The following is a 27,895-nucleotide window of genomic DNA, read 5'->3' as shown; positions in this document are numbered from 1 at the left end:
TTTCTGTTAAAGATTTTAAACCTGATATACTATCCTGCCAAGTTGAACAGAAGTCCCAAATTAATGCCTTTTGATCATCAACATATATTCCATCACACATAATTAATAATGTTGAAAATTGAAGCACCACCTCAGACTTTAGGAAGTAGTTTTTCATCCAAAGGGTATTGGAAATTTGGAACAAGATCCCTGAAAAGCTACATATCCTGAGGATCAACTAAAATTTTCAAGGCTGGATTCATAGATTCTTGTTGGGTTGGTGTGCCAAGGGATATGGAATAAAGACATGAAACAGGAGATGGGCTACAGATTAACCACAATGCAAGTGACTGAGAGAACAGATTTGAGATTCCAAATAGCCTCCTCTATCCCAGCAGAGATATGCGCTAGAAAACACAAGCTGGGGAGCTGTTGTCTGCCTCTTTGGCAGAAAGTAATTACAGTCATGTGGAGGAGGAAAAACCAAACATTAAAAATAAATGCACAACTACCACATGAAAATCTCAGCTTTTCGAAACTGTTATGAATGTATTGTCTCTTATATTGTTCCTGTAAACAATGCCAAATTGCCACATCCTCCTCACCCATAACAATTTTTAAGGAGTAATATGACAGTCCCTTTAAGAGCACAACCAAACTGAACTGCATACAGAGGTTATTTTGTGAAATCTGCTTACATGTTTCGTTTTGGCAAAGATTCTCACGACAGTGGTTAACAGCCACATTGCAGGCTAACCATATTATCTTGTCTAAAAACAAAGCTGTTACCCGTAAACTGCATGTGCCTCAGATTAACAAATTACAAGCATTCCTCAACAGCTCTCCCTAAACTCCCAGATCACAGAACCATGGCCTGAAGCTGGGTTAGTTTCAGACAGAGACTAAAATGAGCACATCCAAGCAGGCAGTGTAAGACAAGCTCCACTAGGTGGCACCAAGTTAAATAATTCTGCTGCAGTAACTGGAGCCCTTGCAACGTGTACACAATGCTGTTTAAAACTGGAGAAAAACATACTTTAAACTTAATAAATTAGCTACAAAAACCAGATGGCTTCAGGTTCAATCTCTGGTCATGGAGGACAGCAGTGTGAAGGCTAAGATGGTTAATGTTGCCTCTGGGCTTGGGAAAACAGAAATATCAGTAAGATTCCTGTTCCTGGTCATTCTTCATTAATTTTTATTGGAAAATAGATACAGTGGGCGCGACAGGAAAAGAGGGTTGGGTATCGTTCTGATGCCTCATGGTCAAACATCCTGTAGACATATGCTGGTACATACAAAGAAACTTAGAATGTCATAAGAAACATTGATAAAATTTGGTGTTAACAATGCATTTGTGATCAACTGGAACCAGATGAAGTTTGCTAAAATATATTTCAGTTAGGGACCTTAACTGTTACCAGGGATAAGATTTGTGTGTCATCCCCAAGAAGTGGACTCAAATTAAAGGTCCTGAAGCAAAGGTGACACTGGACCCCCTTGCATGTGTGAAGATATAAGAGGTTATTTAAGTCCAATGAAAAGTACTCTTCAGAATTCATGTTGGGTGAATACAAAATAATTTGTCATATTTCAGGTCACAGAAAATAGTGACTTCATTTTAACAATGAAAATAATTCTATATTGCTGCTTATTTTGGGAAATAAGAATATTTTAAAAGTCCCTATTCATTGAGAAAGAGCATTTGGAAAACTTCTGTTGTTTGTTCATGAGGAGACAGGCAGTAATATAAATGATGCTGAAAGACAAGACAGCATCATTGGCTTGCAATACCTTAAAAAAAACCTTAAAAAATTGGTCATTTGGTTCCTGTTCCTGTTCCTGTCTTTATATGTTTTATTTAAATAAATTCCCTCAAAGGCAGATCTTTAGTTTTTCCATAACAGGAAGCTCATCTGAGGCCAAAGGAAAATCTTAATTTTGTTTTATGCAAAAGTGTATGCTCCAGGATGATTGGTATTGGAAATGATCATAATGCGTAGAATGGCTGTTTCAAATACGGGAAAATGTTGCAACTTACCTCACTTTAGATAATCCAGTTGCAGTATGCAGTTTCCTTTCAAGAAGATCTGATGTATCTGGTCAGCTGGGCCAGTGTCCCTCCCTTCATTCTCAAGCAGAATAGCAGAAGCTAATTGTCATTAAGGACATTAGCTGGAAAAGTGAATCTGCACAGTGATTCTCATGGGTTCTAATTTATCAATGTTGGTGATAGAATTCCAGAAATGGTTCAGTCAATAGCCTAATTATTAGTGCACTGGATTAGCCGCTGCCTTCCCTTATTTGTACATTCATCATAACAAATATTCCTTCAGCCAGACTGCGGAGGGTAACATAGCTGAAGAATTTCCCAGAACCTGACCTTCCAAACTTTTGTTTCTTAGAAATGTAGACTTAGACAATAACTCACCTCTCCTTCTCTGGGCCACGGCCTTCCATTTTGCGTATATTTGCTTTGATTCTGTCTTTTCTTCTGCCCTCCATCAGCAAATTTGCAAAGCAAAGGCTCACTGGGGGCTGCAAAGGCAAAAGGCCAAGGCCACATTAGCAACAGAGAAGTCATTATATGAGCAAAAGTACTTTGTGTGTGTGTGTGTGCGCGCGCGCGCGTGTGCGTGTGTGTGGTGAATTCGTTTGAATACAACGTGTTTAAACATAATCTGAGCCTCTTCATGTTAGTGCCAACAGCAGTGTGCGCTGCTCAAACTTCAAAACACTGGCAAGGAGTACAAGAACTTAGATTATTCCACACCTGTGATTGACAAATTCCAATGCATATTAAAAAGATAAGGTGCCCCATAAGCCAGACAAGGGTTACCCACCTGTGTTTCTGGATAAAGCCCTTATCTGCTGGTGTTACCAGATGTATTGTATGAAAATACATCAAATATCTTTGAGTAATACCACTTTCTACACACTTTCAAATTGTACTGCACTTTCATAACAGGAATATTCTGAGTTCAAGACTATTCAGCCACCTGTTGGAAGCAATTAATTCAGCTTTCTACCTTCTTTCTCCTCATTGTCACATGAATGATAAATTATATTTTACATAATAGCTTTAAATACACAAATTCAAAGAGTGTCCGGCTCTGAACTTTTCTAACATTTAATGTGTTCGTGAAGCTGAAAGTCTTAACAATTCATCTAACTGAAATTGTGAATCATGAATATTTTATCAGATCACTTTAATAATCATGCAGTGTCTTACAAATGCAAGCAGCCATTTCCTCTCTGTTTTATTAATTAGCACATGAACTCAATGGCTGTAACTAATGGAGCTGACTAAATTGTAAACTCCACCGATGCACTCTGAAAAATAGTGAAATACCAAAGATACTTCCACTTTGTGAACATGTGTCTTTCCTCCATTTGTTTACAAATACACCACAATTATTTGAGTCACATCAAAGTGTACTGCTTGAGGGAAGGATTTTGCTCCCAAGGTCAGCAAATCAATATCAGAATTACCAGTCCTGACCCTGCACAGGGCTGGGGTCAGAGGAGGAGCAGTCACAATCCATGACCTTCCTCGATGGACGTGGCCAATTAGTAGCAGTGGATGTTTATGGAGGTGGTTCTCTGAAAGTGTGGGCCCAAATAAAAGGTACAATTGGCTGCTGCATTTGTGGCAGCCATTTAGATTTAGCGTTGCAAGCTCCAGTCTGCCTGCAGGCAAGGCAGAGAGGTGGAAGGTGGGCAGAGCCACGTTTTATTAATGCAGCCCTCGAGGTGTTCCTGGGTGCTGTTAGCTAGAGGAGGGAGGTCCTGTTCAATGGAGCTGCTGGGGTCAGTCATCCAACCACACAAAGCAGGTCTCCAGGGGTTGCCGAGATCAGAGGCAGCAGAAGTGTGACGTGGAGGGACTGGCTGCGCTGTCATAAAACATCGGAAAATCTTCTTCGCTGTGGCAAGGTGACCCTCATCCAGGACTTGAACCTGCAGTAGGCACACCAGCTCAGCGGCCTAAGGATGCCTGCTGCTCCTTTACATTTGAGAAATATGTGCTCGGGTTGCTTACTGACCCTTCTCCAATGCCAGAGCCTTTTCACTGTTGAGGACCTGCAACACAAATGGTTTCTTATATACATGAGCCATGTTCAAAGAGGCCAGCAAGGGGGTTAGCTCTCTCTGTTTTGTCATTGCAGGAGACAAGGCACACAATTTGTGGGAAAGCACAGACACAAGAGGAGAATACTCCAGCTGTGCACCTAAACTCCAACAGATAGAGCGGTGATAAGTAGCCCTGCAGGGCTGAGTAGGAGATAGAAAGATGGGACTACCTGGAGGAGAGGACGAGAGATCGAGATCTCTGGGTGAATGGAGAGGATTGCACTCTTCGCTCTCTGAAAATACTCCAAAGATTGAACTGCATTGGCAAGTCCAGAGCCTGCAGAGTTTCTGCTGTCACAGGCTATCTTCCAGGAGGGAGCAGCAGGGTCGGCTCGTCCACTCCGTCCACTTTTCTTTATTTCTTTCTTTTCTTCTTTTCTCATCTTCCCTTTCTCTTAGAAAAGTTTTTTAGTTTATTTTTCTCCTTACTTACATTCCGGACAAGGTAACATTGCGGTTTTGTCGGGTCTGGAGCGTGGCAGCAACTGGGGGCCTGGATCGGGACTTTGATGGTCGGAGATTGAGCCCAACGCCACGGTGAGGGAGGTCCTCCAGCATTGTGAGCAGGCAGCCTGAGCTCCCTCAGAGAGTGGGCCAAAGTGAAGGAGTTCGAGGCCTTGTGGGGACTGCAAGCCCAGCATAGCTAAGCACTTTAAGAAAGACTGTTGAACTTTTAACTCTATTTTTTTGTTTTTCTACTTAATACTAAGAAGAACTGAATATTTAACTTTTAACGCTGTTTCTTTATTTTCCTACTTTGTACCTAGGTACCTTTGTGCCTAAGATAGCGCCAGGAATGGCAACATTGTAAACTTTTCATTGTATTCATGTACTTCTGAACTTCAGTACATGTGACAATAAAATCTAATTCTAATTCTATTTCTCATGATCTTCTTGTGCCACTGCCTATCTGTCTTGGAAGGCGAGCAACAAAGGACAGCCACTCCAGCCTGGGCATTGTAAGCATCTGAGACAGCAACATCCGCACTGTCACATCATACAAGCCCATCCTCCATCTATGTAAACACACTCACCTCTGTGGGTCTTTGTACATGGTTAGAAAGGGCAGGGATAGCACCAGTGAGCAGGAAGGTAAGGCAACTTTGAGCAGTGCCCCTAGGAGGGGCAGGCATGTTCAACTGGATGCAGATGCAGGACCTTGGCCTTACAAGGAAGGAGACTCCATTTTGACCAGCAGCGCCAGTCATGTTCACACATGACACAGTTTGCCATGGTAGTGCAGTGTTCAGGGACAAGAAGTTCAGTCTGTGGACCAGCATGGCTCAGAGCTTTGAATACCTGAACACTCCACTGAGAGACAGCCCAGCTCCATGGACAACCATGACATTCCCAGCATGTAACACAGTGGAGTGTGGACTGCTCAGCGATGCTGATGAAGTGAAACTGAATGGAGTAGGTGTCAGTCATGGCTCAGCTGATGCTGCACCCCAGCCTGCTTCACTGCTTTCCAATCGCTGGCACAGTCACTGATGGAGATGAAGAAAAATCCTCCCACTGGAGGCAGCATCATCTACATCCACCCAAACACCCATCCACTTCAGCTGAGAAACATCTTCACGCGAATACCTCCATGGAAAGGATAACCCCCGTGCCCATCTTAACCTCAAGCACAAACCTCAAACTCAAATTGGCTGCCTCCACCTCACCTGGCATTGCATGGGGGGCAGCGCGTTTATTTCACTTCTTAACAGGCATTTTGCTACTTTTTGCTAACATTGCAAATCTTGCCTCATGACTCTGGAAGTATGAGCTTCTGTTGCCGAATGGCAAAACTATAGAAAAGAAGGATAAAGCGATCTGCAAAGGGATGTACTGAGATTACTCATCGATATTCATAAGGCAATTGTGGTGAGAGTGACTTTTTTTTTTTCCAAGGGGTGTGCTCACCGGGATGGTTCAAAGTGAATTGCGGAGCATGCAGTCCTGCTGGAATGGGTGAAATGTGCCTGAATTGGATGCTCTCTGATGTTGATTACATCCTGATGAGACCATTGAGCCCTGCTCTGGATATGTGAAGCCTCAGTCACCTCTGGCACAGCCTGGGCACTGCTCTGCTCTGCATCTTCCTCCTGTAGTGAGCTGTGTCATTCCAGTGACTCACGCTCCTCAAGGCTCAAATCTATCTGGAGAGCGCAGCAGATCACCACAATGAACAAAGCCCTTTGCAGTACACAGACTTCAGAATGTCACCCAGATGATCAGACAGTGGATTGGCATTTTTCAAAGCTGGATGTCCTGATAGGGGGAGGACCTTGTCAGCAGACGGCTTCAGTTGTCTCTCGTCCCCTGGAAAACCATTCAGGACGGTTTGGGTCATGGCATGGAAATGTGAGGCACCCTGGGCTGCGACACAATGAAAGTCCTCACGGCAGCACCTGGGGTAGTGGGTGCCCACATGCACAAAGCTCTTGCTGTGGCCACGCACCAGCTGAAACTCAGGGGAGTGGAAGCCCCTTGCTGTTGACCAATCTGGCTGGCTGGCTTGATCACCGCATGGGTCTGAGTGATGATGCTCTGTACTCACGCAAATCCAGTGATGGAGGTGAAATCCAATGATCTTTATCTGTGCCAAGACCCGTCTGTTTGAAATCGAATGCGATGTCAAGTTCTGGCAAAGAGCAGGTTAGGAAGCTGCGGTATCCACTGGTGTTTTGCTGCCTGCAAGATGCCAAACTCTGCTGTTAATCCTCAGGAGGAATAAGAAGTGAAGAGGTTCCTAGCTGCGCTGACTTTGATGGCTGTGGGCAAGGCCCTGTGAGAACTGCTATAAGGTACGTGGTCTTCTGCAGGAACTGTTTAAATCTCAGTGACTGCCTGCCCAGGTAGGTGAATCTCCTGTGGCACTCGGTCAGCGATATGTCCTGATTGTTGCTTCATCAGCACAGCACAATGCTTTCTGCTTTCCTGCCTCCTTGTTCCAATCCTCTGCCTGTCTCCTACTCAAAGCTCAATGCCAGTTGCTGCGGATATTCATCCTCTTCGCTATTCGTCCTGATTTCAGGGACCCCTAATCCTATGTCCATCTGCCGGATCCCTTGCACTCAGCTTCATAGATGATGATAACTGGATCTCTTACAACCCCCATGATGTTGGGTCATGACATGTGGCAGAGAAAACCCTAGGCTCACCACACTCTGGGTGAAGAAAGTCCTTATCTCTGTCTTAAACGGCCTACCCTGTATCCTTAGACTGTACCCTCTGATTCTGGACTGCCTAGTCATCGGGAATATCCTTTCTATGTTCACCCATCTAATCCTGTTAGAATTTTATAGACCTCCCCATATTCTTCTAAATTCCACTCCTAAATTCCCTCTGATTTTCTTTTGAGCTACAACTTGTACAACTTCAACATAACGTCCCAACTCCTACACTCAAAGGCCTGAGCAATGAAGGCAAGTGTGCTAAATGCCTTCTTAACCACCCTCAAATCATAGGCTTCTTCTCCTGGTGATCATTTGAAAGCCACAACGTCTGCCAGACATTCAAAGGACTGTCATTAACAATTCAAGCTGACTGGCCATCTTATGGCGCAGTGGTAGCGTCCCTAGTCCTGGACTCAGAGGCTCGGGTTCAAGTCGATGCTACTTGAGAAGTGTGCAATAACATAGCTGAGCAGGTTGACTAAGAAAAATAAGTTCACCGTGACTGACTCTACATACTGCAACAACAACAAGTACTAATTAGGTAAGAGTGAGAGTTACGGTTTTTGCAGTACTGGTGTTTATCTGCTTCGACAGTGCTAACATTACGAAATTGTTGCCTTCTTGTCAAAAACAGAATAAAGTCATATATCTGTCAACTACAGTACTCGGTTTTTAATTTGGAGCCCCCATTGGGTCAGTTTTAGATTGACCCTGACCTAATCTTCCTCTGAACATTTCCTCTCCAAATGCCATCCCTCAATCAACAGCTTTGTGATAACATTAATCCTCCTCCAAACTGAGCAGCATTCTGCTAGAGCTACACCCTTTCCACTCAGCCAGTATTTTATAACTGTTGTCCAAATGAACATCCTTTGAATAACAGGAACCCAAACTAATTCTCTCCTCCCACCATAACCTAAATCCCCTGATAAGCTGCCATTGTTTGCTACCTAACAATTAAGTTCTTACCCATGCCTATGATTTATCCTAAATCTCCACAGTTTTGAGTTTAATTAACAATCAGTCATATGGAACAGAGTAACATGCTTCCAGAAGTCTAGATAGGGAATATTTCAGCCCTTTTTGTATGTCAAGGAGGCCAAACAGTCTGAATTGTGACTTTCAGAATGGCATTTAAAACTGTTCAAAAAGTTTTAGTTTGCTTTAAGTTTATCCCTCACAATTGACCCTCTAATTCTACACAGAAACAACACAAATGGCTCTGTGGTAGCCTGTTTCTTGAGCAATTAGTTCTCTAGAATTTTTGTCTGTTTCTAACCTGCTACCTTCTCAATCCTCGCCTACCTTCCTCATCACCACGACAATAAATGCCTCACAAATGTTATCCTCAGGCTTCTCAGCCTCTTTTTTAATGAATTAACATCCATCTTTGGGAGCTGATTTTTTTTTTTAGCTCCATTGCCTTTCTAGGACTTCCATTTCATTTCTATTAATTTTGTCCCCTAAAACTTGTTTGGGGAAGAGTGTGCTCCACACATCTTCCCTTGTGCATACTGGGAGACAGGAATTATTTGCATTTTTTAAGACATTCATAACTGCTCTTGACTATCCCCTCACTGCTGAGGTACTGGAAGAAGTTCCTTTAATTATGATTCACGTTTATAGTGATGCTTTATTTTTTTTTCTACGTGCTCTCTTAGAATATCCGAACTTAAGAATAAGAACACGAATATGTTACATGACCTATCAGGTCTGTATCCCATTCACTCAGGTTGTGGCTGAACTGTTACATCAACTTGTTCATAAGTTTCTTTCTGTCAGACCCCATAACATTCATGTTGTTCACAAGCTATCAATCATTCTCAGGTCCTGAATGTACTGACTGATGAGCACCATAGCCCTTTGAAATAAATATTTCCAAAGATTTGAAATCTTCTGAAATGGTTGAATCTTTATGCTGAAACTATGATCCCTAGGTCTAGATTCTCAAACCAGCTGAAGAAGCCTCTCAGCATCATCATATCAAGTCATCTAAGAACGTTTGTTTCAACAAGGTAATCTTTTATTCTTATCAGCTCAGAGATTCCAGGTTAATTCTGCTCAATCTCTCACAGGTCAGCCTTCTTATCCCAGAAAATAATCCAATAAACTTTTGTGGCACAAAAACCTAAGGCAAGCGTACCCTTCCTCTGGTAAATAGACCAAAACTGCACTGTACTCCAGATGTGGTCTAAGCAAAGCTGTACCTAATTATGATCTGAGTTCTTTACTCTGATGCTTGTTACAATCTCTGCAGACTAACAATTTTTAAAAATAAATTTGAACTTTCAGTTTACAGTTAACAGTTAAACCTGTTACTGAAACAAATGAGTAAGAGAAAACTATTGACTAAACATTGTTTTCTTTTTGTAAACTTCATATATTTTAAACTACAGGAAAGAGATTTCCCATTTAGCTTTTATTAAGACTAAAAATCTCCTTCTGTGTTTAAACATTATACTGTCTTTAAGTGGACACTTTATCTTTCAAACAATTTAGAATTACTCTCAGCTCTGGATAACTTGGTTTCTTTTTACCTTCCCAAGTTCGTCACTTCACATTCCAGAAATAACTATGATGGTTATACTATATACTGCTTCCCACTCGTTCCAAGCAACGCAATTTTTCTAGACTTTTTAAAATTCTCATCAACTCAGTCTTCAACCAGAGCCTGATTTCCCACCACACAGGACACATTTGAACAATTCAGTCAGTATTTTCTGTGCATCAGGTGTTGGACTAGCTGTCTCGATTTCCTGTTCTCTGTCTAACAAATGTCTACAGACCACACCAAACTACAGTTGCTGTCTACATGCAATGTTCATGGATTTGTAAGGAAGCCTATAAGCCTATCTCAGAAATTACTTCCTCTGCTCTCTTTCCCATTGCAATATGAAATACATTATCCTTATATTTGGGTAGAATTGCCAATTAGCCACCTTTGATTCCATCTTTGAAGTAAAGGGGCAAATTAAAGCACAATTGTTTAAAAGCTGTTACCAGTGACACTAAACTCAGACTTGGGAGGCTCAAGGCCAACTCATGGTTAGTCAGAGACAGCTGCTTTTGTGTCTAAGGATAAATATTGTGCGCCTTCCTCTCGGCACAACGATCCAAGCCTTTCCTTGATCCCTATCTACCATCCCATGCCGTCAGGCAGACTACAAAACTGTTCACATGACCTATGTTTACCCTATATTTAAAGCTAGTGTTCCAAATATAATAATCTTATAAACTTCACAATTGTGACATTATCCAACCTTTTAAGTGACGTGGAACAGGACTCTTCAGCCAAATTCAGAAAATGAGCTATGCAAAGGTTTCCTACATCAAACAGAGGACAGTGGTCCATGTGACAGTCAATCAGAAGTAGTTACGGCTGCCTCTGAATCGATGTTTGGCTGCAATGTCACTGCTAAATTTTAATTTCTACATCTTTTTGCTTTTCATTCTTTTTATTAGATGTTCTTATTACTTAAAATTGGTTTGAAACGTACCTTAATTCAGCCTCTGACTGCAAATGGAGTTGAATTTAATAAATCATTAATTTCTTCCTCGCAATAATGGTTAACAAACTATTTGCCTTTCTCATTATACACCTTTGTCTGACTAATTTCCTCTGTCTAAATGTTATCTGTCCACATTTCCATTCTTCTCTTCTTAGTGAACTTGTCCTGCTGCATCCACGATGGGCAAAATGGCCTCCTTCTACACTATAACAAATCTGTAATTCTGTGATCTCCATTTTATCTGCAGGACTTTCTCCTTTTTTTTGCCTCTTTATTTCACTTTTGATGGGTTAATCCACTTCAGGTCATCCTTATTTACTCTGCGCTCAATTCTGCATTCTCAACCTATTTGTGCCTCTATCGAAGGTTTGTTGAACAAATTTCCTAAGTCTTGTTGCTTAGGTCCTCTAATTTATTTGACATTAGCCTTTTTCAACTTATAGTTAGCATTTGCTGGTTCTGAATCCCAGATCATGTTCATAGTTCTTCGGCAGACTAAAAGCTTCGCTGAAGAGATCAGTTTTAAGGTAGATCTTCAAGGAGAAGAGGGAGTTAGAGAATCACAGATCTAAGGAGAGAATGAGGAAACAAAGAGAGAGAGAGACGTAGGAGGCCAGAGTTCTCAAAGGAAAATAGGACTGGAGAAATTTACGGATCTAGGATGAGGCAACATCTTGATGGTGTTTAAACATGAGGATGAGAATTTTAAACTTGACATACTGGGGAAACAGAAGCCATGACAAATCAACAAACACAGTAGAAGCATAGGTGAGCAGGACATGCTGCCTGGTAGGATAACAGGTTGAAGAGTATGCACTGAGATTTATGGAAACAGACCAGGGGGGTATTGGAATAGTCAAGATTAGAGATGACAAAGGCATAGAGGAAGATGAAGGCAGAACATGGGTTGAAACAGGGCAATATTACAGGGGTAAAAGTAGGTTTTCTTGGCGATGATCACAATATGTGAGCACAAGGTCAGCGTAAGGTCAATGAGCCACCTAGATGGCAAACAATTTGACTCAGAGCAGCTGGGAAGAGGGTCCACAAAATCATCTGTGAAAGTACATATTTTGTGACAGAAACTGAAGCTGCGAGTACGAGCTTGTTCTCTACTTCTATAAATGGACAGTGCCTGCAATCTATTAAGTAATGCAATCTCTTGGATAGTTTTATGGGATTTCTTGCTTCTTTTGCCTTTGTTAGTATAGGGGTTGGCATCCAGCCCCGACACACAGGATACCAGGGATCACTTCCTGGATGGGATGATGCTGCCCTCTTTAATCAAAGGAGTTAAAGGTTCTCAGGGATAGGCGGGAATGTGGATTTGTGCCGTAATCAGGTCAGCCATGATCTTATCAAATGGCAGTGCGGGCTCCAGGGCCTACTCCTGCTCCTAATTCATACGTTTGTATGAACTTGTTTAAGCAGTAACAAGCTGATATAATGAAAGGCACCCGCAGAATCTCTGCCTGAAGCTAGATGCATCCACTGAGGTACATCAACATAAAATAAATGAAAATGCAGATGTCACCCTTGTCAGATTGGTACATTTAATATTGCAAAAGGATCTTCGTGCTAATTCACTGGACGTGAGTTTTTGGAAAGTTCTGAGAGGCATGAAATGTCATACTGCCTGCTCTGTCAATGAGGAATGATATACAAGGAAACTGGATGCTAAGAAAAAATAATTACATAACAGAACATAAAAATTAATAAAAGAAAAGCCATTCAACCAGTTAATGTGCAATGACTATACAAGTCCCTTAAATGCCAAGCATGCTCGGATAAGCAGTAGAATTGAAGTCACAATGGTTACTGAAATAACAGCAGCTAATAAGGCAATCCTCACATGAGGAAATTTATCAACAATGTATGTACCATATATTGGATATTTGAATGCTCAGCCCTGCAATGCTCCCCCACCTCCACACTACCAATCTCTCAATTATGCAGGCTCTTTTCAGTTACAACACTTCTATGATGCAAGAATACTAAAACATCATAGGATATTTATTATGCAGCCAGCTAAACATACTGACCACCTCACTGTCACTAGATGGAATTCTGCCAGCTGTGCAGCCTATATTACTCCAGCACAACGGCATCTGCAGTAACCACTGACACTTCCAATCACTGTGGTACAGGCCTGATGGAGGAATTAAAAGTCATATTAGCCTTCAAACTTGATTTTCATGGAAGATGGCAGTATTTTGTAATCTTTGTTTGAGTGCATTTTGCTAGACCGATCCATTGACTTAATTCAATGAAACCAATTGCAAAAGCTGCTGTTTCTCATTTAATAAAGACACATCTTACAGTGCTCACAAGAAAAACTAATAATATGCAGCAACGTAAAAGGCTTTGGACTATTCTTGACCTTAATTCACGCAATTGGCAACATGTTTTGCTTCAAAAATACATTTAGGCTGGACAATCACCAAAACTCAATTCAAAATTTCCAGTACATTCTGCTGATTTTTCATTGCTGGTTAAGAGATTAGCATAAGTGTCAGTGATACAAGAGGAAAAGTCCACCGTCTGATTTATTCCTGTAAACTTAATCGCAGTGGGACTTTTTACAAAGCTAAAGGCTTGAGAGCTAATCAGAAGGATTATGTTCCAAGGTCTGATTTATTCGCGCACTTTAAGGACCTGATTTTCTCCTCTACAAATTCAGATTTAAAATTGAGCAGATCTGTTTAGACTAATGCAATTTGCATCTGCGCCCACATTTTTTTAAACTTCAGATCTGTACATACCGAGGCTCTACACATGTCCATTCAAATACACCAGCTCCCAGTATGTTTGAGGCAGTATTGGGTACTGTGCAGAAAACAGAGGTTTTCTATTTGAAGCAAGAATTGAATTGTGGATGTACAGTCCTGCAAGAAATACAATGCTACCTGAACTATTTCATTACAGGGCATGTTTTCCAAATGCACACTTCTGACAGAGATTCTCTTTTCCCAGATGTATAGATTACGCCAGCAATTGCACAACATTTGTGGCAGGGAGGCAAAACTTTGTGCCAGTACATTCAGAGAAAGCAGATGTCTACAAATGAGTTGAGCGTTGCTGAATGTAATTTTTTTTCAGTAAAATGTCAGTTGTGTATGGATAGACTCAAACTCATTCAGAAATTATAGTGTGCACTGCAGTAATGATCAATGCAAGGTGGAGCAAAGATGAAAGCATGGACAGTAGATTTGTGCCTCCTTTCCACACCAGTTGAACATCTGCCACATCATCTTTGACAAGTCAGACCATTCAGTGCAGCTCCGAGTGAGTTACATTGCACATTGGCCGTTCCTTAGTATTTGAATAGTTATTTTTGTCACAACTTAAAATGTTCTATTTTCACTAAGTGAGCCGCCAGCCTCTAATATATAACGCACGTCCAAAACAGCCCTTCAGTCAGATTTAAATACTGTACATCTTTTTTGTTTGCTACATTGGAATTTGGTGCTTTCATGAAGTTGTTCTGCATTTTTAGATTAGTATGAATGTAGATCTATAATTGAACCAGGTCCTATATTAATTCTTTTTCTTAAGAATGTCCACCAGATTTGGATTAAGTTCAAAATCTGTAAGAGAATAAGAGTGATGTATGGCACAAGAACAAAATGAATGGATTGTGAACAGGTGATTTATTTTGCCTTCCGCACTACTTTTTCTTTCTATTGAATTCAATAAAGAACATTTTGTATGGTGCTAAATGAGCTGCTGATTTCTTATAACTTACATTGTGATACTGGCATTGACTGATTCTAACCCTCCACCATTTTGTTTCACTTTTTTGTCTTCAACTATTCAAGTATATGGCATCACCAGCTACATCCTCACTGCCCTTGAACTGAGTGGCTTACTCAGCCATGCAACTTTTTTATTTATTTACAAATTTATTAATGAAATTCAAATTTCACATGCTGCAATTTGAACCCATGCACCCAGTGAATTAATCTAGAGTCTAGATGACTAGAGCAGCAAACATACCACTAGGCTACCACCACCTCCCATCCCCTTAACATCTGGACATTCTTGTTCTGCAGCTTTAAGGATAACATGTTCTGGTAATGTGGTTATAGTGCAATTGAGGATATGATACCACAAGCTTGCATTGTGTTGAAAGCAGTAATGAGAGGTTATAGTGGACACTCACAGGCATGGAGTGGGAAGGGTGTGGACCATTGCATTTGTGCACTCAAAGTCAGACAAAACTCCTCTCATCCTGCTGAATGTTCCGATAATCAAAACAGCTGGTTTCATTTTAGTCCCTAACATTGACTTCCGTAGGAGGCAGTTGTCATTCATTTTTCTTTGTATCATCTTTAAGCTGATGGACAACATTGAATATGTGAGGCGAATCCAGTACAGGATGCTGCATTGTTCTGATAGTCAAATAACTTCTCACAGACCTTCAACATTTGTCCAATTATGTATTTACTAATAAATTGAGTTGAAAATGGTCATATGTTACAATTCGTGGCTTTGCCACTCAAGGAATTAATGTCACAAGTTCAATATCACCCAGATTTGGAAATAGATGCCTTTAGAAAACCTTAATCTCATAGAGAATGATACATCAGGAACATGGGCCAAGGTGAATTCTTTTAATTGTAAACATTATAAAGGAATAACTGGGACTATGTAGCTTTAAGAGTTGGAATAACAAATCAATTATCTAAACATCATTTCAAGCAGCCTGAGAGATACAAAATTAACTGGGTGCAGGCTATATGGTGTAGGAATAGAGTTTTCAACAGAGACAGCAAAATATTATACCAAGTGAAACAATCCACTCTTTCAATATGTCACCCTGCTGAGCCTGGTTAGCAGAATAATGACTGCATAATTGTAGCTCTGCTGTTGATTTTTTTTTACCATGGTTACAGTCTTCCTGTTTATATCTTGAGGGAACTCTGTAAAACCTGCAAGTATTAAAACCCAGACAAAAGTACATATTAGTAAACAAAGCATTTTAATATGGGCATGAGCTCAAAAAGAATTTCAGAATGGTTACTGTAGTGGAATCTTCAAAATACAAACAATTAGGGATTGGACAGTGTGCATATGTCTAAAATGTTCACAGCTTCCAACTTTGCAAATTTCTAATATTTGAGTTTTACCACTGTTTTAATGCACACAGAACCAATGTTATTTCAGATTGTGTGCGCTGCTCTGCTATACTGAAATAGATGCATGATTATACGACAACAACTAACTAAGAGACAACATTTGTCATTAAGTGTACAAAATTAGACCCTTTAATGCACACAAGGCATTCAATCAAGCAGTCAGTTCCTCAACCATTCAAAGCAATAGTACTGAAGCTAAAAAGAAGTTATCTTTAGGAAAAAGTGTTTGATAAATGTATAACAAAAATAGAAATTTCTGCATAAGCTCAGCAGGTCTGGCAGCATCTGTGGAATGAAAGGGTCTGGGGAATGGACATTTGATCCAAAACATTAACTCTGATTTCTCTCCACAGATGCTGCCAGACCTGCTGAGCTTATCCAAAAATTTCTGTTTGTGTTTCTGATTTACAGCATCCACAGTTCTTTTGGATTTTATTTGATAAATCGATGTATGATTTAAGGTGAGATAAGAATTATATGCAACGCAACCAGTATCATGTTATGTGCAAGTGATGTAAGTTGTGTATTTCTGTGAAATTCTCATATTATCAAGTTGCAATTTTTATGAAGACACGGCTCCTTTAAAATCTTAATTCCAGATAAAAAGATTCCTGTTTCCTTTAATACAGTGGACCAAGATTAATTAATGGTAGTGTGTAATGTACCAGTTTTTTCTGTAGCATAGACCATCAAAGATATGTGAGAATTAAACTACTTTAACTAGAAATTATGGCAAAGCCCATTCAAAAAAGGTGTTTTTCTGAAATGCTGTTCAACTTTTAAAATGGCATCCTGTTATTCGAATGATACAAAGTAGAACCGTGAAAAGACATAGTAAAAAAATTGAAAAATAACTATGTTAGGGATGGTTTCACACTGTAAGCAAAAAAAAATCAATCTTTTGCAAGCAAACGATTTTTCTTTTCAGCATTAAAAATATCATAAGACATAGAAAATGTGCGACTTTACCAAATTACTGATATTTTAGTCTGAATATATCTCAGTAATTATTGTTATACTTTCACAATAGATGGAACTTTCTACCATGTGTTCTCATCCATTCAGTAAAATTATAGAGGGAGACAAGCCAAGGCTGAAATTTTGTAATGGATAAAAGTAAAATGTGATTTCCTCCTGTGTGTTTCAGATCTACTGAGAACATGGCTTTCAAATCTAAATTACTGCCTTTCAGCTGAATTTTTGGTGACTGCAATTCTACAGATAAATTGCTCTGTGTTTTCAAGCATAACACACGGCAGAGTTCCAAAAGCGGGATTAAAACCTCTCCTCCTTGCCTAATAGGTGGGAAATCATTTTCAACAGGCAGAAAATATTTAGAAGAAAAGAAAATCAATTTGAAAACTGAATACAGATAAGCTAATGTAACAAATACAAATGTATGTCCAACTGAATCCAACTTCACTCCAGTGGCTATCAATTTACCATGACCAGGGTGAGCCTTGCTTTCTAATTTCTTTTAAGTTCAACATGTGTACAGACAGCACAAACCTGAATGAAGCATTTTTATCTGCATCAGTTTCCCTTATTTGTCTATGTTTTTTCTATGCATAAATGTTGGCTGTGATCATTCAGGTCTTTGTCATCATTGTACTCCTGCATGATCTAAACAGTTTTGTTTTGATGGTTGATGAACACAGAGATTGGTAAATCTCACTGTATTTTTGAGAACTCGTTGGCTAAATTTATCTATTCATCTTTGACACTGTGGAGTGAAACCCCAGTACATTGACAGGGTGAAGGTCATTTTGCTTTGATGTACATAGAAGTCCAACATAGAATCAGACCAGACAGATTGCACCCAGACATCTACAGCCTGATCTAAACAGGAAAAAAAGACGTATGACACTGATCCTAAATAGGTGGTCACTCTTGATCTTGATAAGATTAGGCTGGGATGTGGAACAATCCAGACTGGCTGCATTGTATTGGACTAATATGAGTAAATGAGGCAGTACCAAAGGAACTTTACTCTATTCCTTAACCAGGCTCTAACTTAGCTACAAAGTTTTCAATACTGAAGCAGTTTTCTCCTCCCCAAAATAATCTGTTAAATATCACTACCATCACTCGACCTGACAGTTCTGACTGAAATGATATAGATTCTGAAATTAAAGACTTGATGGCCAGTCCATGGGCTTCAATCCTAATTTTTGTACTTACTTATCTATGATTCACATGTAAATAAAACCCGCGGACAAGGGAGGCGCAGTTGTAGTATGGCGCACTGACCTCTACATCGCCGAGGCCAGGCGCCAACTCTCCGATACCTCCTCCTACCGCCCCCTTGATCATGACCCCACCCCTGAGCACCAAACCATCATCTCACAAACCATCCACAACCTCATCACCTCAGGTGACCTCCCACCCACGGCCTCCAACCTCATCGTTCCCCAACCTCGCACTGCCCGCTTCTATCTCCTTCCCAAAATCCACAAACCTGAATGCCCTGGTCGACCCATTGTCTCCGCCTGCTCCTGCCCCACCGAACTGATCTCCAACTATCTAGACTCCATTTTCTCCCCCTTGGTCCAGGAACTCCCTACCTATGTCCGTGACACCACCCACGCCCTCCACCTCCTCCAGAACTTCCAATTCCCCGGTCCCCAACACCTCATCTTTACCATGGACGTCCAGTCCCTCTACACCTGCATTCCCCATGCAGATGGCCTTAAGGCCCTCCGCTTCTTCCTGTCCCGCAGGCCCGACCAGTCCCCCTCCACTGATACCCTCATCCGCTTAGCCGAACTCGTCCTCACACTCAACAACTTCTCTTTCAATTCCTCCCACTTCCTACAGACAAAGGGGGTAGCCATGGGTACCCGCATGGGCCCAAGCTACGCCTGCCTCTTTGTAGGTTACGTGGAACAATCCCTCTTCCGTACCTACACTGGCCCTAAACCCCACCTCTTCCGTACCTACACCGGCCCTAAACCCCACCTCTTCCTCCGTTACATTGATGACTGTATCGGCGCCGCCTCGTGCTCCCACGAGGAGCTCGAACAGTTCATCCACTTCACCCACACCTTCCAACACAACCTTAAGTTCACCTCGACCATCTCTACCACCTCTCTCACCTTCCTGGACCTCTCTGTCTCCATCTCGGGCAACCACCTAGAAACGCAAATCCATTTCAAGCCCACCGACTCCCACAGCTACCTAGAATACTCCTCCTCCCACCCACCTTCCTGCAAAAATGCTATCCCCTATTCCCAATTCCTTCGCCTCCGCCGCATCTGCTCCCAGGATGAGGCATTCCACTCCCGTACATCTCAGTTGTCCTCGTTTTTCAAGGACCGTAACTTCCCCTCCTCGGTGGTCGAGAACGCCCTCAACCGTGTCTCCCACATCTCCCGCACCTCATCCCTCACACCCCGTCCACGCAATAAAAACCAAAAAAGAATCCCCCTCGTCCTCACGTACCACCCCACCAACCTCCGGATCCAACGCATCATCCTCCGACACTTCCGCCATCTGCAATCCGACCCCACCACCAAAGACATCTTTCCCTCCCCACCTTTATCTGCTTTCCGGAGGGACAACTCTCTCCGTGACTCCCTTGTCCGCTCCACACTCCCCTCCAGCTCCACCACACCCGGCACTTTTCCCTGCAACCGCAGGAAGTGCTACACCTGCCCCCATACCTCCTCCCTCACCCCCATCCCAGGCCCCAAGAAGACTTTCCACATCAAGCAGATGTTCACCTGCACATCTGCCAATGTGGTATACTGCATCCGCTGTACCCGGTGTGGCTTCCTCTACATCGGGGAAACCAAGCGGAGACTCGGGGACCGCTTTGCAGAACACTTACGCTCGGTTCGCAACAAACAACTGCACCTCCCAGTCGCGAACCATTTCAACTCCCCCTCCCATTCCTCAGACGACATGTCCATCCTGGGCCTCCTGCAGTGCCACAACGATGCCACCCGAAGGTTGCAGGAACAGCAACTCATATTCCGCTTGGGAACCCTGCAGCCCAATGGTATCAATGTGGATTTCACAAGTTTCAAAATCTCCCCTCCCCCTACCGCATCCCAAAACCAGTCCAGCTCGTCCCTGCCTCCCTAACCTGTTCTTCCTCCCACCTATCCCCTCCTCCCACCTCAAGCCGCACCTCCATCTCCTACCGACCAACCTCATCCCGCCCCCTTGACCTGTCCGTCCTCCCTGGACTGACCTATCCCCTTCCTAACTCCCTACCTACACTCACCTTTACTGGCTCCATCCCCGCCTCTTCGACCTGTCTGTCTCCTCTCCACCTATCCTCTCCTCTATCCCTCTTCTATCCGCCTCCCACTCTCTCCCTATTTATTTCAAAACCCCCTTCCCCTCCCCCTTTTCTGATGCAGGGTCTAGGCCCGAAACGTCAGCCTCTCTGCTCCTATGATGCTGCTTGGCCTGCTGTGTTCATCCAGCCCTGCACCTTGTTGTCTCTTAAACCAATACTGCAATCTGGTTTCTGCAATGATGTCAACATTCAATTTTCAATTTGTCAGCCAGTTTTGGTGCTAGAAGTAAACCCTTGATCATTGAAAAACTTAACATGCCAGGATGCAGGAAGAACCACAATCCTAATAGAACAGATCTCAAGAGTGTCATCACATGCCCCGTCACTGTCTCATTCCGTGTTTCCAGCTGGATAACATCTGCATTAGATATAGCAAAAAGCCACGTCAATTATCTGCTTACCACCACTCATAATTGGAAGGTACAGAATGTCGATAAAAGTTAATAAGCATTGATAGTTAAAGAATGGAAAATGGTGAGAAGTTCTCATTGTTTGTTTTTTGGAACAAAGTAAAAGGGATCCTGGAGCTCTGGAAACTTGTATTATTGTATAAAGTTGAAACTTGCAAACTAGTACTGGATGTTTTTTCCCTAATTGATTAAATTTCGTTGTTTTTTGCTGATATTCCCTATAATAAAATTAAATTATGCAAAGTTGTCTCTCCACAGTCTGTATGACAGACAGATCTCTAAATATCTCTGAATCAGATAATTACAGTAGACAGCAACTTTGCAGAGTGAACTTTCAAGAAGGGCACATTATTTTAGTCAAGAGAAATGCAGTCCAATAAAATGATTGAACACACTATTAAACTAGTCTCCCTACTTCTGCCAATTCATTGCAAGCAAGCTTGGCACCTCCAACCATCAGGTGTCTGAAACATAATTTCATGGCAACCTTTGGAGATTCCTTTCCCTGCACTGTCAGGAAAGTATCGGAGATTTTGCATCACTCTAAAACTGTGAGGTGCTAGTGCCTAAATAAAGAAAGAGAAGGATTTATACTTATACAGCACCTTTCACGACCTCAGGATGTCCCAGAGCACTTTATGGTCAATTATGTCCTTTTGAAATGCAGTCACTGTGTAATGGAGGAAACATGGCAGCTAATATACAACCATGTTCCCATTAACAGTAATGTGATAATGGCCACATTATCTGTTTTTGCGATGTTAAGTCAAGGATAAATATTGGTCATGACATGAGTGATAACTCTCCTGCTTTCCTTCAAAATAGTGTTGTTCAATCTTTTACATTCACCTGAGAGAGCTGACAGAGTCTCGAGATTGTGTCTTCTGCAGTGGAAGTAAAGGCATAATGTAAAATGAAGCAAAACATCTTCTCCTTCAGTCAGCTCACAGCACCACTGGATAGTTGGCTCAGAGTATTACACAGAGGTACTATGCAACAGGGAAGGAATGTTCTCAATTTAAGAGCCAGACTTCTAAATATCAGCCTGTTACTTCAGGTTAAAAAGCAGCAATGATTTATATTGTAATTAGAACATCAGCCAGTCAAAAAACTTGGATAAAATACAGGCAATGAGATTTACATATAATCACACTAATTCTATCAATGTGAAGCCAAGAAGCTTGGTTTTACAATAGAGATTTCCAAAACTTTCCCATATATCCACTTTCCATTGCTCTCTCTCCTTTTACTAAATATATCTGCTTGTAGCAGTTCTACAATTCTTTGGCTCTATGCATAGACACTTAGCTGGCTAGCAATACATGGTTTGCATTGTAATTATTTATTCTCGTAACCATCTGATTAACTTGACCAATGAGCTGAGAACAAAATATGTTCTTGTACTTTGTCTATGCTATTTCCCTCATGAACAGGATAATGCAGATAAAGCTCAGTATTAGAATGTGTCAGACCATCCTTGAAAGTGTAACATAGTTAAACTCAACTGTGGTGATGGAATATACACCTTTTGTGAGTTTAAGTGCAGTTTACACATAAGGCACACCTTTCCCTTGCACTTCCACACATCGTTTGAAGTTATAGTTGTTACATTGCTGCCCAACTCCACTCGCAGTGTAAGTGGGCAGATTCAACAATAAGGGAACAGCACTATTTCAGGATCACTTCCATTCCAAACAACATCCGAGTAGCATTCAAAAGATGAAGGAAAACCATTCTTCCCATTGGAAGCCATTTTGCATTTGCAAAATGGATAGTTAAACTCTTTATTACTTACTAACAGAGTCGCACAAATATAGATAGAACACTTTAAACCTGGCAAGTCATAGACCAGGGCAGTAGAGAGAACTTTAAATTGTGGAGGCAAGGGATCGTGTGAGAGAAGATATGTTAAATCAAAGGTAAATACTGAGATAACAGAGCAAGGTAGCAATTTGGATAATAATAACCAAAGTGTGGCTAGAAGAGGCAGAAAGCGCGTAAATTAAAGACTGCGGCAGCAAATAAGATCTTATATTTGAAAGAAATGACAAAAAGACAGAGTTAAATGTTCTGTATCTGAATGCATGCAGCACTTATAGCAAAGTGGATGAATTGTTAGCACATATGGAAATAAATATCGATTAAATGAAACCCTACAGAGACATGGGCTGATCTTACCACTTCTTTTCTTTGGTTAAGTGCCAATTGTGTTGGGGGTTTGGATGGATTTGTGCCATGAGACCTAGTGAGATTTTTCACTGCATCTTACCAAACTTCCTCATTAGATATTCACCAAAAGACCAGCATTCCTCGTCACCTTTGCCACCTTTGAGTGGCTGCTATGCACCCAGTCAAACGTTGACAATTTGGTGCTGCCCCTCACTGGCAAAGTAATAGCACAGCATCCATAAAACCATGCTGCCCACAGCATACAGCTGGAATGGCTGGCACTTACTAAATGAGTGAGTACTAAGAAAGCAAGCAAGCAGCCTTGAGATGAGACTGATCCAATCCAGGAGCTGGACGCCTGTCCCTGCTCACAAAGTGTCCTTTCCAAAGCCTTTCAATGACAGTTTCTGATGCACCCGGCAATACAAGTCTGTGCTTTGTCAGTAACCTGCAAGGTGATTAGTGGGGGGGGCACGATGGTCAAGAGGGGTTGGCAGGTGGACAACAGCTGCATGCTACTAGTGCCCATGGATCATACCGAGATGCTGTTTGGTCCTAACCAACACTGAGCTCCTTTGGAGCAAGGGGTGAGCTGAAGTCACTGGGAACCTGTTCTACTTGCCATGTCAAAAATTCACGATGTCCAGTTTGCTCAGTGCATTTGGTAAGTTAGGAAGCTGAATATTAACGAGGCAAATCACTAATAACAAGCAATAACCCCTTTAAACTGACAACTTGTTGCTGTCTCCCAAGGTACCCATCATGCTGCTTGTCCAAATCAGAGAAGCTGATCCAGAATGCTCCTAACCTTAGGACACACCTTGCCATCCATCTTGTCCAATTCTACCACACACCTTGCCATCCATCTTGTCCAATTCTACCACACATCTCACCATAGCCCACATCACGTAGATCCCTATAAATGGGTCTGCCCATAGTCTGGTTACTATCACATTAGTTTTGTGGAAGCTTGCCTTGTGCAAATTGGCTGCTTGATCTTCTATGTTACAAAAAGTCTTAAATTGTAGCAACCAACTTAAAACTTGACAGCTCTGTCTTACAATTCAGGAAACCCTACATGTATTTAAACTTAAAATTTAGCAAACTATCTTTGTTTGGACTCAAGGTTGTGTTCACTGTCTATTGACCTGTCTTGGACAATTATAACACATAGATATTGCAGGAAAAGTTGTGTAAGGATTAAAGAGCTCAATGCTTGCATTTCGCTGGGTACAAATTGTCTGATCTCACCTGTTTCATCGAAACATAGATAAACGTAAATACATTATAATTGAAGCATAACTGTAATTTTGATCGATTCTTCTTAATTTACATTTTCAGCTGTCCAAGAAACTGATGGATCATTTTCTCCAGAAACAATCACAGCCCACTCTGATTTTACTAATTTCAGTTGTATCACCTAATTCCTTCAAACCTTTAAGCTGCTATATCTCAGAAAGCAGTAGGAGGAATGTAGAACTAAATCAATATTATCAGCCTTTCTTTTGTAACACAGTAATCTTTTGATAATGTATGAATTGTGAAGTATGCTTTTGGAACACAGCACTTGGGTGCAGCAGTAGTCCATTCAGCCCATTGAACATGCTCTCCCCTTCAATAAGATTATGGATGATCTAGCTGTGCCTCAACCCTATTGCCTTTCCTGTCCAATCTCCCATAACCCTTCGATTCCCTATCAAAAATCAATCTAATCCAATTTGAATAAATTCAATATCTATAGCTTTTCTGGGGCAGAGAAATGCACAGACTAACAACTCTCTCAGAGAAAAAAAAATGCTCTGCATCTCTGTCTTAAAAGGGAGACCTCTTATTCTAAGCTCCATCTTGATTACAGTCTTCCCTACAAGAGGAAACATCTTCTTGTTATCCACCTACCCAAGTCCCCTCAGGATTCTACATGTTTCAGTGAGATCAACTCTCACTCTTCTAAACTCCAGCGGATATGGACCCAACCTGTTCATCTTTTCTTTATGAGACAAGCCCTTTATTCCAGTGAAGAGTCAAGTGAAACTTCCATGAACTGATTCTAACACAATTATATCCTTTTACAAACAGTACACCAGATATAGTCTCTTAGAGTCATAGAGATGTACAGCACTTTTGGTCCAACTCGTCCTAGCCGACCAGATGTCCTAAATAAATCTAGTACCGTTTGCCAACATTTGGCCCATATCCCTTTAAACCCTTCCTATTCATATACCCATCCACATGCCTTTTAAGTGTTGTAATTGTATCAGCCTCCACCACTTCCTCTTGCAGCTCATTTCAAACACGCATCATCCACTGCTTGAAAAAGTTGTCCCTTAGGTCCCTTTTAAATCTTTCCCCTCTCACCTTAAACCTATGTCCTCTAGTTTTGGATTCCACTACCCTGGGTAAAAGACCTTGGCTATTCAACTTATCTATGTTCCTCATGATTTTATAAACCTCTGTAAGGTCACCCCTCAGCCTCCTGTGCTCCAGCAGTTGCAGTAACTCTTCCCTATTTTTATCTTCCATTTCCTTTGCAACAAACACCCAACAATCCATTTGCCTTCCTACTCACTTACTGTATCTGCATTCTAACATTTTGGAATTTATGCACCAGGACACATAGATTCCTCTCCCAACTGAGTTCTTTCTCAATTTAAATAGTATACTGCAAACATAATCCACCTGCCAAAGTGGACAAATTCACATTTTCCCATATTATGCTCCTTCTGCCAAATTTAACCTGCCTCGTTCCCTTTGAAAACTCTGTATCTCCTCTTAAGTACTAAATTTCCTACCAATCTTCAAGTCACCAGTAAATTCAACTATCATATTTGATATTCAAATAATTGCAGCTTGACATCCCATAAAGAAAAAAATCTATTTGTATTCTCTGATTCTGGGTAAACAAGCAAAACAATCTTTTATCCATTTTCTTATGATATAACCTGTCTGTTATCCTCTTATTTCGTGCAATCAACTTTACTAAGGTAGCTTATCAAATGCATTTTGGACATTTAAGGATGCTACAGGCCTGGTTCCCCTTGCAGCACCCCACTTATTACTTCCTCAAAGAATTCTCATAAGTTAGTTTCACATGATTTTCCTTTCACAAACCCACATTGATTCTGTCCGATCACAATATAATTTTGTAAGTATCCTGCTATATGCTCCTTCATCATAGATTCTATCGATTTCCATATGCCATACGTTTTATAGCGTACAATTTCCTGTTTTCTGTCTCCCTCCTTTCTTGAATGAAGGTGTATAGTTAGATACTTTTGAATCCCCAGGACTCTTCCAAAGTCTAGGAAATTTTGGGACACTGTAACCAATGTCTCTCCTATCTTTCAAGCCACTTCAGATAAGACTGTAGAATGTAGTGGTGACCTGTCAGCCTTTAGCTCTAATTGTTTGACCAGCATCTTTTCTCTGGTGATGGTAACTGTTTTAAGCCCCTTCCTCCCTCCTTCCCATTTCCCTCCTGAATTTCCAGTCTTCGAAATCTTCTACGGTGCAAACAGACACAAAACCTGTGTTAAATGCCTCCGCCATTTCCTTGTCTTCCCTTATCAATTCCCCAGTCTCGGTCTCTAGAGGAACAACACTAGGATTAGAGACATAGAGTCGTAAAGCACGGAAACAGACCCTTCGGCACAACTCGTCCATGCTGCAAAGGTTTCCTAAACTGAATTAGTCCCGTTTGCTTGTGTTTGGCCCATATCCCTCTAGATCTTTCCTATCCATATATCTGTCAAATATCTTTTAAATGTTGTAATTGTACTCACCTCCACATCTTCTTCTGGCAGCTCGTTCCACATAAGAATCACCCTCTGTTTCAATAAGTTGCCCCTCAAGTCTCTTTTAAACCTTTCCCCTTGCACCTTAAACCTTTGCCCTCGAGTTTTGAACTCCCCCACTCTGGGGAAAAGACCTTGGCTATTCACCTTATTTATGTCCCTCATGATTTTATAAACCTCGAGAAAGTAACCCCTCAGTCTTCCATGCCTCAGGGAAAAATGTCCCAGCCCATCCAGCCTCTCCTTATAACTCAAATCTTCCAGTCTCAGTATTGGCCTTGTAAATGTTTTTTGTACCCTTTAGTTATTCCTGTCCTGTTTAAATCCTACAGCAATTCTTACAATCTATTTTTATATCACCAGCTAGATATTCTCTCATACTTTCATTTCTCTCTCCGTTTGTTTTAATCAGTAGTTGCTGGTCCTTAAAATCTGGTCAATATTCAGACCTCTCTAAACTTAGCAGATTTGTGCAGCATTCCTTTCAATCTAATACTATTCTTAATTTCCTTTTCGGGTGTCTTCTTCTCAAAGTCTTTCTTTTGCACTCAATAATTGTTTGCTGGGAGTTATTAAAAATCCTCTTAAAAGTCTACCTCATAGCTGTCCCACCTTTTGTGTTTGTTTTTCGGGTCACCTTAACCAACTCTACCTTCACACCCTTATAATTGCCTCCATTCAGGTTTAAAACTTTCAAACCAAACATGAACTTCGATCACGACATGGTCATTGTGGCCTACAGAATACTTTATCGTGAGGTTGTTGCTTAATCCTGTCTCATTGCTCATTGCCAGGTATGGAACAGCCCGCTGTCTGGTTGGTTGTAGAAACTGTCCCAAATACAGTGTCTTGAACTCATTTGCTTCATCATTTTTATCTGTAAGTTTAACAATGGCTTGCACTGAATGCAATGAAAAGTTGCATGTCAGTCTGGTAGAGGAAGGGGGTAAAAATGCACCTGAATGAATATTGGAAATATGGCCCTCATTATCAGAGTGCAGCATGACTCACTGTGTGGAGAAGTGTGCTCAGGCCTCATCTGCACAGTCAGACACCAGTGACTGCTCGGAGACCTAAGAACCTCTTTTGTGCCTTGTGTTCCCAACACGGGTCCCTACCACTGACAGTCCTACACCCAGCAACTGGGTAGTTGCCTTCCTAAGAAGGTGGAGCTGGGTGAGAGTAAGCCCAGGAGCAGCAAAAAGACCACTGCAGAGGGCAAAAGCATCCAGGTCAGGGGGCAGTCATATCTGCAGGGCTGCTCAGGATGCAATGGGTATGGGAATTTGGGGAAA

General features: G+C 41.4%; 1 protein-coding gene across 3 annotated transcripts in view; it reads right to left on the bottom strand.

Moving 5' to 3' along the window:
• The window catches only part of rbms3 (RNA binding motif, single stranded interacting protein), a 1,299,340-nt gene that overhangs the window by 99,250 nt on the left and 1,172,195 nt on the right, over positions 1-27,895 (bottom strand). For all 3 annotated transcript variants that reach the window (XM_048612311.1, XM_048612319.1, XM_048612327.1), the window contains one exon: positions 2,411-2,517. In XM_048612311.1, the coding sequence (XP_048468268.1) occupies positions 2,411-2,517 (107 nt within the window). The remainder of the gene's footprint in view (positions 1-2,410; positions 2,518-27,895) is intronic.

This window comes from Rhincodon typus, chromosome 2 (genome assembly GCF_021869965.1).
Source record: "Rhincodon typus isolate 14 chromosome 2, sRhiTyp1.1, whole genome shotgun sequence".
NCBI lineage: Eukaryota > Metazoa > Chordata > Chondrichthyes > Orectolobiformes > Rhincodontidae > Rhincodon > Rhincodon typus.
This window is presented reverse-complemented; position numbering and strand designations above follow the sequence as displayed.